Below are 14,036 nucleotides of genomic sequence, written 5' to 3'. Positions count from 1 at the left end.
TACTTTGTAATTAGCTTCCCATGTTTCAACATAAATGTTAAGAATTGTCTCTCATTAATGGTTAAATTTTCCAAAGGAGGATTTCTGTCCAGCTCTTAAAGCTTTAAAATCTTTTTTTTTAACCCAATAGCTCCTATTTCCGGTTCAAAAAAACCCTTTCAAAGTCCTAAGCAAGGAGGGATAACTCCGTATTTAAAAAATCCTAAAAAAATATGTATTTTGCAAAAAATAATCAAATTGAAGTTCAAATACAAATAAACAAACAGATAACTTTAAAAAATAGAACTATGTGTCTAGTTTTAAAATATATATACGTTTAATACCACTAGATTATAAAAACTTCAAAAATACTCATTTTCCCACGTGGGGGCTTATACACTGGGGCTATGGGCCTGTTCGTTTGAAAAATTATTTAAAAAATAAAAACCTTCCCGATTTTATTAAAAATAGAATCGGTAATCTCCAAAATTATTTGTAATCACGCTTGCAACGAGACTAGAAGAAATCTTGTTTTTAAAAAGTTTAAAACAAGTATATTGAATAGGGGGTTTTAGAAACGTTCTACAACGATTTAGGACAAAAACGTGAAAACGTTTCCAACTGCAGAAGGAGCTAATGGGTTAATTACCTTAGCATGACATTAAGGGAACATCTTTTTTATATTTATAAAACAGTTTAATATTCCGATTTGTTTGATCCTTTTATTGTCAAACGCATGCTTAAAGCACCTCCTTTAGTTTTAATAACATCGATCCAGCATTGATACTGTTTGCGTTACTATTTGATAAAAGGGATAAGTCTGAACAAAACTTAAACCTCTGTAACCTTATTACTCTAGACTTCTTTTCAAATGTTTATTATTTATACATATATATTGTATCAATAACTTGTTTTAAAAATTATTTTAGTTATGAAATATCATTGATATTTTTGTAAGGAACTTTCCCAGCTCCTTTAGTAAACTTAGCATAATTTTGTTTCCCCTTTGGGTGCAGAATGGTTATACTTTTTATTATTATTAAGAATATTTGTTCCTAGTAATATTTAATTGAACAATTCTGTTACAATAGGAACTGTTAAAAAATATTGAATTCTCTCTGAATAAATATTAAGGGCTCTAAATATTAACTTACCATTCCCTAAAATTTTTTAACAAAATCCCTCAAAGTTAAATTTCATAATTTTTTTTAATGGGTGCACATTGGCTAATTATCATTTTTCTTGAGATTCTATGTTCACTTTATTGAGGGAGCAAAATTTAGCCACCAGAAGTGTCATACATTGTCCATACTAAAAATACATGAAATATACAGCACTTTAAAATGGGTGGGGGGCTTAAATGCCATTATTTATTTTGGTCAATGATTTAGAAATATTTGAATTTATTTTAATAGGCATGCACATTTCCTATAAGCTTTTAATTGCAATAATATTTTTGTCAATTTTTTTTTTTTAATGGTATCATTAGAAACAAAATATGTTGATTTCTATAGTCCAAATTGTTTGTAAATGTGCATATTTTTTTTTAGAATAGATTCATTATGTAATCTGACACACATGCATACATACAAATACTTTTAAAATGTTTAGACTAGTAAATAATCATTTATTGCTTCTTACATTTTTAAGCTCTTTTTTTTATTTTTATTTATTTATTTATTTCGCATGGATTACCTACTTTTTACACACACAAAATACATTTATTGATTGATACAATAGAGCATACACAAGTCAACAAAAAGGTTTAGTTACTAATTTTAAATAAAAATCATTTTTTTAAGCATGGTCAAGTACCAGAAGATCCAATTTTAATTAGCATGTTTTATTATTTAAAACATAAACCTATTGGATTTCTTAATTTAAATAAAAATCAGTTAATTTCATGATGTCTGCTTTCTCATACATTTTATACTAATATGTATTGAGAGATTACTAAATAGCATATTCATTTGTATATTTTGACTAATCTAAAAAAAACAACATTGTTACATTAATTAAAATTAGCTCCTAAAAATGCTGTAGCAATTTTTTTCTTATTCAACAGTCATAACTACTTACAATAATCAGTAATAGGAAAATACTGTAATGATATGATTTATGTATTCCAACGATTCTAACATACTCAAATTTACCAGCCTCAAGTATTGGAAATATCTTTTTCTACATTTCATTTCTTTTAAAAATTCTTTTCTAATTCAAGATTCTCTTGTTTTTTTTGTTTTTTTTTTAATTAGCTGGTTAGAAAAAAGATACATAATTTGCTTAAGATTGTATTTTTACTTTAAAAAAATTTTTTGTCATTTCAGTAGCTGCAAGAAAAGAGGTTATCCGCAACAAGATTAGAGCTATAGGAAAAATGGCTAGAGTTTTCACTGTGTTAAGGTAATAAAGTTTTAATGAAAATAAATGTTACTTTACAAAACTAATTTTCAAAGGCTGAAATATGTAACAAATATGCTTTCATAAACAATACAGATACTAAATGTAACCTACATTTAATAGCTTAAACAACATTAATTATTCTTGTATGATTTGTGTTATTAGACCTAAAGTTTTACATCTTACACACACACATGTATTTAAATGAACTAATAGACTAACAAGTTATAGAAAATAATTCTTGATATTTTTCTTGAATACTGTAAAACAGTTAAATTGTCTGCTAAATACTCCATTTTCTATTTTCACATTGTCTAACTTTGTGACCTACTTTTTTTGTAATGTACTTATTGATAAAGTGATGACTCTTGTTTTAAAATCAAACTTTTAGCGTGTCCTCAAGGATACAAAATAAAGCCTCTTAAAAATATTTCTTTTACATACTTTCCCTAATTCAAATAGTATTGTTAAAATGCTCTTATTCCAAAATAATTAAAACAATTTTCTGAAACATACTGTAATAACCTAAGAGGAGAGATGACTCAACAATATAGATGTTTATTTACATGGGGACATCACAAACACATAGAACATCTTGCGGTAGTATATTCTCTCTGTCTACATCCTTCTTAGTCTAGTCTCTAATAGTGCGCACCTTCTGCACTATCTAGGATGGTGGTGTGCTTGGCAAGGTTATAACAATACTTTCTCAAATTCAAATAGTATTGTTTCTTTTTCCTTGTTCTCATTATGTTGTAGTGTTCAGATGACTAGACCAATATATGAGATGAACTGTACAGTGGTTTCCAAATCAGAGAGCTCTCTGTATAGTTTTCTTTCTATAGAGGTGTTTTTGGGACCAGTGTCTTGTTCGGGCCTCTTGGTAAAGAATAGATAGTATTTTTAAAATCCTCTTATTCCAAAATGAGATTTCTGATCAGTGCCAGGATTTTAAATTTTCATTTTCAGTACACCCCTAAAAACTCCCAGCTATGAGTACCTGAATCTGAGAAAAGGGATTGTGCTTATTGCAAAAATAGGAATTTTATTAGTGATCTGAAATAGATATGGAATTATTTTACAATGTACTATTTGCTTTACAATTTTTGAAACAAAATTGAAAGATTACAAAATTCCTGAATTTTTATTATAATTGCAGAGAAGAGAGTGAAAGTGTGCTACAGCTAAAAGGTCTTACACCAAATGGACTACTACCTCTGGGAGCACTCTCTGGTGGTAAAGATACTCTTAGTAGTGGTAAGCTAGATTTTTTTAAAATGTTTGTTTTTGTATAATTTTCTTTAAACCATCAGCTTTTAAATTTGGGTCATCTGTATTACAAGCCCAAAATACATTTGACTGGTTAAAAATATAAATTTTTAGATCACAACTGTCTAGGTGCTTGTAAGAACGCACTGTTTTGCTAAAACATGCAAGCTTTCTATTGAATAGAAATAGAGCACGTTTCATATTTTTAAAGTATTTTTTTCTTTCTTTTTCCTCAAGTCAGCTTATTTTTAATTTGCCTCATTTCATACTGTAATTTCATTTCTGCTTCCTTATGGACTCTGTATAAACAAAAAATAAATCTTAGCTTAATAATATCTTAAAGATCTATACAATAATATCTTAAAGCTCTATACTCTTTTTTTTTTCCCCTAGAGAAAGAGAGCAAGGAATGATAATAATTTCGTGCATATGTATATGAACTATACTATGTACCACTATCTTTTCTCTACATTCAAAAGAGGCCAAATTAACTATATCAATTAATAAAACCAAAATGATATTAATTTTTTTTTAGTGAGTGCAATGCCAAAATAAATGTTCTTTAGGTAACAGGAAGGTGGCTTTGAATAGTGTCTTTGGGGAAAAAAATTCTCTAGGCCTGAAACTGATTTAACTCTTTTAGTACTGCCTTACTCTCAGCGAGTAACTTCGCTAGCGCTGGTCAGTGCGGTGTTACTGTCAGCGAGTAACTTGGTTTATAATATTTATTTCACTATCTTTTTATGTTAAACTTTTTTATTTCTCTTTTTTTTTTTTTCATATTCCGGATGTGGGAGTGATTGTTATTTGTTTTGGTAGTAAATTCGATGCAGTACCAAGTTGTTTTTTTTACAGTCAACATTGTGTTAATGGTTCCTTTTTAGTTTATTTCCCGGGGCCCAAAAAATGTAAATAATACAATTTTTTAATGCATTGGTTCATCTTCTATGAAAAAATTGAAGTGATTAAATGTGTTTAGTATTGGGATTTTTCAATATATTTCCTTTTTCCTTGCTCAGTTTAAAATTAATGAAAAAAAATTTTCTTGAATGATTTATTTTATTTATTATAATTTTGTAGCCCATTCATTTTCCTTGAAAATAAATCAAATATGTTAGATTATTTAATAAAATAAAAAAATTATGTTAGTTTTAGTAACCCTACCCCTCTTGAAAATTTGTGTACATCCCGGAAAACTCCCATTTTTTTTATCAAAATAATTCGCACTGAAAAAGTAAAAGAAATATTTGCTATGTTCAATACTGTACATTGATGTCTTACAGTTATGTGATGCAAAAAAATAAAACTTAATAAAGGTGCGTGCTATATCTAGAATTCAAAAGTTGAAATGTGTGTGTTGATGGGTCGATCAGTTGGAAGATTCTAACAAAAAATTAAGGTTGTCATTGTAATAAAAAGAGTAAGGGCTGAAAAGTTTGGAAGGGGTGGGTCCAGTCGAAAAACAACATAGAATATTTTTTTAAATTTTGAAATATTGAATTGCAAAGCCGTAGAAAAGATTTTATGTATATATTTATAAATATGAAATTTTGTAGTCAGGTTCCTTTTACCGCCTAGGCACTAAGAACTGTTTTTGACAAATTTTCAAAAGGGATCAAATAAACGATTACTAGTAATAAAACCAAATTGATATTTCTTTTTATTCAGAGAACACTAAACCAAAATAAATGTAGTGTGGGGTAAAGAATGGAGCATTCAACTGTAGTCTTTGAAAAATACATTTCTTTCTTAAGGCCTGAGACTGGTGGTCTAAAACAATGTTTGCAGTGTCTAATACTGTATATTGCTTGCTTAAAGATTAAAGGTTGAGAAAAAAAATAAAGTAACCAAAGGTGCCAAAAGGATGGGGGCGGATCTTCTGGCCATTATAAACATTACTAACCTGATAACAAATCAGCTGGTGTAGCCAGTCTGTAAATAAATAAACTACTCATACATAATTTGTAAACTTAAGTAAGAAAAGTCACTATTTTTAAATGTCTGATAATAGCCATTTCAAAGTTATAAATTTGCACTTCTTATGTGTTTACATTATTCTAATCTTGAAAGTTTTTATTTTTTGTATTTTATATAATTTGTGCTGGGGAAAAAATATCTGAACTTTAAATTTTTGTTTATCTTTCACCAGCACTGAGTGGATTTTCTCCAAATCATAAAATCAGTGGCTTTGAAGAAGCTAAATGTTTGGACAAAATGAATGAGAGAATGCCCCCTAGGAAAGATGCTATGAGTTCTAACAATAAGGAACATTCAAAATCCTAACTAGGAAAGACGACGCAAACTTTTCTAATGATTATTATTGTCACATTAAAATCATTTTCATTTTGATATATGAATGAATGACTGGCTGAAATTTTGATATTGTTTAGGTAAAAGTGTTGGGTGTTGACTGAAATAAATATTAGTAGAATTTACCTTCAGATATATTAGATAATTTTTTTTTATACTAGATAAATTAATAAAGGCTGTGTGGTGTATAACAGATATTTTATCTCTATTTAACAAAATCTTTAACACAAAATACCAAAAATTATATTGATGTGTTTAAGGGCACTAAGGTTTGAAGCTAATATTCTTCAATTGTGAAATGTTCATTGCTGTTGTACACATTTTCAATCAGAGGCTTCAGTTTTGTTTTAAAGTATCAAGTCTTTTGAAAGTTAAAATAATATTCTGTTTGTAAAGGTATTTGTAAGTTTTAAAGATATGTTGTTTTTCTTTTGTTTTTATTTTATTAAAGGCTTTGTTGTGCCATAAATAATATTTTAAAGTCTTTAACATTTTGATTTCAGAGAAAAAAATTTATGTTGTATTTTGTTTATAAACCACAATTCTTGTTGTATATCTGGGGGTTAAATATTGAATTAATATTTATGTACCCAAATTTTCTTTTTAAAAAAAATTTCAAAATTTGTTTTTCTAAATTACTAGACTGTCATATTATTTTAATTAAAGCATTAGCACTAAATGGACTTTAAAAATATCAGTGGCTGTGAATGCACAAAAGTATTTTTTTTTGTATGTTGAACTTTTTTTAAAAAATAGAAACATGACATTTTTACATTAAAATTTGTTATCTGTTGTTTAAACAGAAATTAGTCTTGATATTTCCCCTTTTGTAAAAGATGTAAATAAGTTATCATGCTTGTGGAAGCCATTAGGACAACTATTCAATTGGATCTTCTAAGTCTCACAAATGTGTAATATACCTTTGATGTCATTCTTATAACACCCTTTTTACTTATCCTTTATTTATTTAATGATTCTGTAAGTGTTAAATTAAAATTCTTCAACTTTTTTAAATCTTGGGGGCATGAGAATTAATTGTTACCTTAATTACTTCCCTCCAATCAGTTAAGTATCATTAAAAACAACATTTAACACATTTCAAAGACTTTGTTACATATAATATACATATATTTATTTTTCCTTTAATGAGATGTTTTGAAACATTTTTGCTTGATTGCATTTGTATTTTTATGGTGCTTTTTATTTGTATAATTTGGTGCTTGTGTTAAATATGAATGTTTTTTTTAACACTTTGAAATGAATGGTTAAGTGGATTTATTCTAACAACCCTTTAGATGTGATTTGCTAGAAAGTGTCTCTTTGTTTTAGAACTGAACTTTTTGAAGGCTGTTTATGTAATGGTTGAGCAGTCAAGTCATTCTGATGTGATATTTTGAGTTTCCCCTCTTTTTCAAATTATGCACTCCTGTTGTCTCTCCTCACCTGTCCACGTGTAAGATATTTATATCAAAACATAAGAGAGAGAACATTGGTTTTATGTATGGTCAAGTTTTCTTATTACACAAATGCTTTTTTTTTTTTTTTTTCATGTTGCAATCTTAAAGAATTGCTAATGCATAATCTTTGATAGTGTCTACAATTGTGATATACCTCATGTCGTGGTTTTATTTTCTTTCTTTCATCCTACTTTTGAGTCACCTTCTCAACACTGGGCAGACACATTGAAATTCTTTTTTCCCTACCTTCTTGTCTACATGTACACTGCCTGCCCCTGTACTTTTATCCTTATTTATTTTACTCGATACAACCCTTAATTTATGTTGCATATATTTATATATTCATGGCAGTATATGCTTCTTTAAATATGTCAAAACTTTATATTTTAAATTTATGTGTTTTATAATTTTGAGCATTTTCTTAAAATTTCCCAACACTGAAGCATAAAAGTAATTTTAATAAATACATTTTCTAATAATTCATCTTTGTTTACATCAGTTTCTGCTAATGAGAATTTTTTTTGTTACTATACAAATATTTATATCAAGATTGGTGTACATGTTCCTATTTGAAGCCACTAAAATGAATTTTTTATTCTTGTAACTCTATACCAAGAGCAGTGATATGAAATAGTTGCAGAATGTTATCACAGCTAGTACTAGTAGTAGCAGAGATTTGTTTTAGAATCTGTCATAAAAGCAAATGTTAACTGGTTCATCCATATTAGTCAACAAGTTGAACCACAGATGAAATCATATCAGGCTTTTGTTCATCTTTATTACTTTTGACTTATTTGTAGACCACAAACATAGGAATATGCACCCTGTGCTGAAAGCTATTTTAATTGGGCTGCTTAAAACTCATTATTGTATGTGGATTAAGAAATAGATTGAGTATCATGAAACATAGTTGAGTTTGGGGGAGGATGGACATAACCTAGGTTAGTCGAATAAATAATTCAAATAGAATTGTGAATTGCTACATTGCTTTTCTCCACCCTGTTAAGGACAGTTGACAAATTGTTGACTAGTTCTAAATATGAGTGCAATTAATCTACTCTGTGGTATTTATTTCAATTGGTATATTACATTCCCTTTTTTCCTATGTTTATTTTGATATGAGCAATTAAGAGAAAAATGAATGACTTAAGTGAAATTGTGAATGCACAACTGAAGATACTATTGTTTGAGTTGTGTTGAGCACACTGGGAAGAGCAGGCTAACCTAATTATGATGTACTATTCCATGCTTGACCTTGACAGTTTAGTCAGTATTTCTACAACTGAAGAGTATTGACCTCTCTGATGATGATTGTAATCAGTGAGTTTACTAAGAGTGTTTCCTAGTTTTCTTCAAGTGCACATTTGTTTGATTTGACTTGAATGTTTCCACTCCTATGTTATGTATGGCTACATTTATTCATGGTAGACTGATACATCAACTGTGATAAATAAATGAAACAGAAGCAAAGGAAACTAAAGAACACAGCCATATAACTGAGCTAAATTTGTTCCATCTGTACCTAGGGTGTTTGTTGATTTAGTACCATGTAGAACATAACATTTATTGGAGCTGGTAAATATAAGACAGCTTCCACTCCATTCAAGTCTTTCTTATCCATAAGAAACACCTGTATGCTAGAGAGAATGAATGTCCCCCAAGCTATTTTCTCAAGTCAACAAACCATGGAAGCACCTGCTTTATGTACAGATTTATTGTAGTTAATGCACCACAATGTAATATTGGCCTTGTATAGTTTTTTTTTTTTTCTCTCAATAATTGTTACATAAATTTTGACTTTTCCATCAATTTGTCAATTGTCAACATTGTTGTATTTCATGCATGTATCCATAATTGTACATTTTGTGTTAACAAAAAATTTATTAAAATCACATTTCTTTTGCTTAGAATTTTCTTAAATACCTTTTCCTGTAATGTTGAGAGATTGAAAAATTTAAAAAAAGCTACCAATAGTATTTACCAATCAAGTATTTAAGTATAAAACAAATCAAGGAATTAAACTTGAGAAAATTTAAGATGTAAAAAATATTTTTGATAAATCCTACACTATATAGATACCATACAGTCGGGGTTGCGTGCGCCATTTTAAAATACCGCCCTTTTAATATAAAGACTGAGCTGGACACAGTACCAAAAGTGCCCTTTGATTTATATCTGTTTAATAATCGCACCGTTGTTGTATCCCTCATACCCTCAGCCACCCTCATAGATGTTCAATTTCCTATTTTAACTATTTTTTCTTCTACGATGTCACAAAGTCCTTTTCCAGTTGTCGCAGTATTATAAGGACCATAAAAATGCATAATAAATGTATTCCTGCAGATCGAATTGAAGATGCGGAGAGTTTCTGCTAAAGTCGGCAAGAGGTCTGCTTTTGGGACTGGGCCCTAGTGCATTCCGGTGTTTTCATCTTCAGAAATTCTTTCTCCTGGGCGTTTACATTGCTTTTTTTTTTCTTGTAGTAAGAAGAGATCGAATGTAGTTGTTTTCCTTCAGAACGCACTAATCATCCTAGTAAAAAAAAAAGTCGAGGGCCATATTAAGTTGAATAATAAATAGGCAAACCTTGTCAATAGTAGGCCTATTAGGCAAGGGACAATCTTAAGTACGTATTTCGCACGGACGTCTGTATTGGGTGTGATATTTTTAAAGACTTCGTGTAAAGTGCATCTGCCACGGACCTTTTTTTTTTTTACACACATAAGTCTTCACTAAATTAAGTGCAATAGTCGGAAGAGATTCGACCATTCTGAGACAAGAAAATCCAGTAGAATAACACTAGCGGAGACGTTTTGAAATGTTTTGACCCATATCGTTGCATATACCTCTCGCGAAAATGGTTTAATTTTAAATTTGACAAGGTCTGAGAATATGAAACGTCTCTTACTTAAGATATTTTAATTTAAAAACATTGGTAATTATGTAATTTTAATAATGTTGCAGACATAAATTAATAAGTACGATGAAAATAAACTTTTTTGCCGCCCCCCCCCCTCCCCTTTCCCTTTTTTGATCGGTGGATGGCTTGTAGCTCCAAACAGCTAATACAGCTGAGGGGTATTATATTTTTAATAAATAAACTTTAAATAACTTGAAGAAATTTCTCTAGTGAACTAAAACTCAATAAAACTATTATTACACTATACAGAGATTTAACTTCCTTAACTAACAGCCATATCAAATAGAAGTGAAATTGTTTTAACATTGACTTTTTTAATTACTAGTACCAGGTGACTGAGCCTCTCTCGGATGAATAATGTGTTAAGGAAGGATATATACCCGAAGTCGTTTTGGGAATAGTGTTATTGCGTAAAGTCCTCCTGCAGTCTAGAGGCCTAGACTAGGCAAACCACAACTCACGTCGTGTCGTTTGACAATTTTCATCTTTTGCGTTGTAATAAAACTATTGGGTTCTTATTGGCTTGGAAGAAAGTCTTTGCATTGTAACTTCTCAAATGGTTACGTTCTTACATTTAATATTGCAATTAGTTTATTCTTATATCGCTTTAGTTCGAAGCATCAAGTGATGCAAAATCTCTACGTTATAGGGTAAAACGTGCACCTTGTAACAAAGTAAAATACCGGTAACGCATTTTTTCCTAAGAGACTTAAAACCATCGCCTTAGTATTCCAAAGAAGCGTTATTGTGGGGCATCTCTGTTACGCCGACCCCCTTTCAGCTCCCTAAAAAAAAATTGCCCTTCCCAGCGTGACTGTCGGACTATAAGAAGTTCATACCCATTTCGCAAGAATATCGCTGTTTGTAATGCAGTCTTGCCACCGTATGTCCATGATGGTGTGCAAATATCTTTGGTGAAGGCGTTCAAGAAGTCTTAGTTGCTTTCTATAAAGTACTCATGTCTCAGATCCACAAAGGGGTTGAGAGAACCACTGCATGGTCGACACTGATTTTTGTAGACAGGCGGAGTGATTTATTTCGCCACACTCTCGCTTGGAGGCTTCCAAAAGCACGACTATCCCTGATCACATATCAACCTCACTTTAAAGCAATGCGTCATTTGATACTATGCTTCCCAGATATGTGAAGTTATCTACCAGGTTAAGGGATTCCTATGCGCGGTGATCTTTGGGTTGAGTAGGTTTTATTGGGTGACTTCTGGAACATGACTTCCAGGGTCGGACTGGGTGTCAAAATCGGCCCATAAATTGCATATAATATGATGGGCATCCAATTATAGGCATGCTTGTCCTCAAAATCGGTATGTTGAGTTTGAGTATCGATAACTGTACACATGCATACAATAAGCTCTATATTTTTATCAGAAATATAGGCCTTATGTTGCTTTTTAATTGCTAAGTGTGTAGGATGAAGCCTACTAGTAACACTGTCTATGGATGAAGGCTATAACATTATTTCGGAAAATGTGTTAGATCAAATTAGTATTACACTGTAGAGAGATTTCTTTTAAACACGATGCCGCTTTTATAAGAGAATATTATAAAAACCGTTGACAATTTAATACATAGTGGCATCCATGCGGCCCTTTCGGTGGCCTATCGGCCCACCGGGCATTTGCCCAAATGCTCATCTAGTCAGTCCGCCACTGATGACTTCCCCGAACGTTCCTAAGCCCCGCGCTCATTCTATGTGTAAATTATTAAATTGAACAATTATAACTTACAGTAGGGTTCCAGTGGTCTCCTTGTTTTCAAGGAGCTCCTGGAAATCTGAAACTCATAAAAATGTCCATAAAATAAACAAAATTGTCATTTGGGGTGTCAATCAATAAGGTAAACGCCATTCCTTCGCGTGATTTTAAAAAAAAAAAGACATTGTCAGCTTTCATTTAGTAAAAATGTAATGCAAAGACGAATTTATTTTCTAATACAAAATCTTAATTTCACTTATCATCCTTATTCCTACCTTGATTGGGCTGCGCGCAATCGATTTCACATAGGACCCCGCAAATGTTAGGGCCGGCCCTGGTTATCATGTTCAGTGTGTGCAAGTAAGGCTTAGATAAGCTATGTTATGACCATTTCTTATGTTTTTGGTATGGGACAGTAGAGTTCGAAGCTTGACCACATTGCAGTAATTCACCAGAAAAATAATAACAAAGTAAAAGCTACCTACGGGTCTACGCAATTAAAGTGTAAAGCCTTTAAAAGACAATAACTAATCATACATCAATAAAATTAATTTCATTACTTTTCTTCCATAGTTACATAATAGATCAATCTACAATACGATGGTGCGCAAATGTTTAATTAGGCCAATTGATTCATTAAAACTTGTTCTTGTTTGCGAAGAAATGTCTTAGTGTACTGCAGTGAGCCTAGTGACGTAAGCGGTGTCAAGTTTTTTTTCCCTTTGACGTCATGGAAAAAACTTCATTCATGAAACATTCTAGCCAAAATTAATTTTTCAATAATGAGGCATTTTCATACCGATATAACGGTCGACCTCGAGTTTTCCCGATGTGGCCAATGAGTTGAGAATATTTTTCTCACTAATAAGCACATACCTTGAAATTTTAGAGAAAATCGTTAGAGCCGTTTTCGAAATAAAATTTATTTATATACATATTGTTATAAACCTGGTGGTGGCACAGATGGGGGTAGTGATGTGTGTGTAGTCAGCCGACGCAAATCGCCCCAGGCCAGCGCTAGACGAGCGGTCACCCGTGACGAGTTACGACGGTCGGCCGAGACGAGTATCAACATGATGGTTCGGGAAGGATCGACGTCGTGAACAGAGCTCATGAGCGTCACGAGGGTTGTAGTCATCTGACACCCAGAATGGTCGAGCGACGTTCTGTCCGGTTCTAGAAGGCCAGTAGGGACCCTATATAAAGAGCGAAGGTATCAGAGACGAGTGAGTTACAACTTCCCGATCTACAGTTCGTTACTACGGCTCAGTACAAGTCCGAGACGAGACAGAGAGACCAGTGCAAGAGTTGATACGACGGCACGGCTATTAACAGGAGAGATATTTTGTACAGTCTTGTGTTACGTGCTGCCAATTGTACAATATTGGCTGTTATTTTATTGACATTAAACTATTACGTTATTTGGAGCCCTGAGTTGTCAAGTTCTTTCTGTTGGTGGTGTAAGGTGCAGTTTGCAGAGAGCCGGATAGTGAGATTCGTAACACTGGTGTCAGAAGTGGGATCCTTTTCTTCATGGCTCCTATGAAAACGCTCGACCAACTCCTTGTGAATGAACTGAAGCGAGAGCTACGTGATCGAGGGCTGTAGACAAGTGGAAATAAGGAAACATTACAAGCACGCCTTCGGGAGGACCTGGTGGAGGATGAAGCAGATCCGAACACGTGTCTTTTTTAAGTCGAACCAGATATAGAGGAGCTCTTGAGCTCTATGCTAGGAAACACCAATTCCAAGATAGATGCCATGGACACCATGCTAGGAAACACCAATTCCAAGATAGATGCCATGGACACCAAGGTAGATAGATGTCATGGCATCGGAAATCAAAACCGAGTTATTGGCTATGAACCAACGCTTACATGCTGTGGAGGAGAGAATCACTACCATTGACGAACAGATGAATCAGAAGGTCGACGCAGTGGAGAAGGCAATCGAAGAAATGAAAACGCAAGTTCACTGTAAGAACACTAAT

General features: G+C 32.0%; 1 protein-coding gene across 3 annotated transcripts in view; it reads left to right on the top strand.

Annotated features, from left to right (window-relative positions):
- LOC106056819 (protein phosphatase 3 catalytic subunit alpha-like) overlaps nucleotides 1–9,318 on the top strand; it is a 36,203-nt gene extending 26,885 nt beyond the window's left edge. For 2 of the 3 annotated variants that reach the window (XM_013213686.2, XM_013213694.2), the window contains 3 exons: nucleotides 2,307–2,382; nucleotides 3,539–3,636; nucleotides 5,798–9,318. In XM_013213686.2, the coding sequence (XP_013069140.1) occupies nucleotides 2,307–2,382; nucleotides 3,539–3,636; nucleotides 5,798–5,931 (308 nt within the window). In that variant the 3' untranslated portion in view covers nucleotides 5,932–9,318. The remainder of the gene's footprint in view (nucleotides 1–2,306; nucleotides 2,383–3,538; nucleotides 3,637–5,797) is intronic. The other variant, XM_013213702.2, reaches the window with a different exon arrangement.
- The last annotated feature ends 4,718 nt before the right edge of the window (nucleotides 9,319–14,036 follow it).

The sequence above is a fragment of the Biomphalaria glabrata genome, chromosome 2, assembly GCF_947242115.1.
Source record: "Biomphalaria glabrata chromosome 2, xgBioGlab47.1, whole genome shotgun sequence".
NCBI classification, from domain to species: domain Eukaryota; kingdom Metazoa; phylum Mollusca; class Gastropoda; family Planorbidae; genus Biomphalaria; species Biomphalaria glabrata.
Note: the sequence above shows the minus strand (reverse complement) of the source record. Positions and strands in the feature narration are given on the sequence as shown.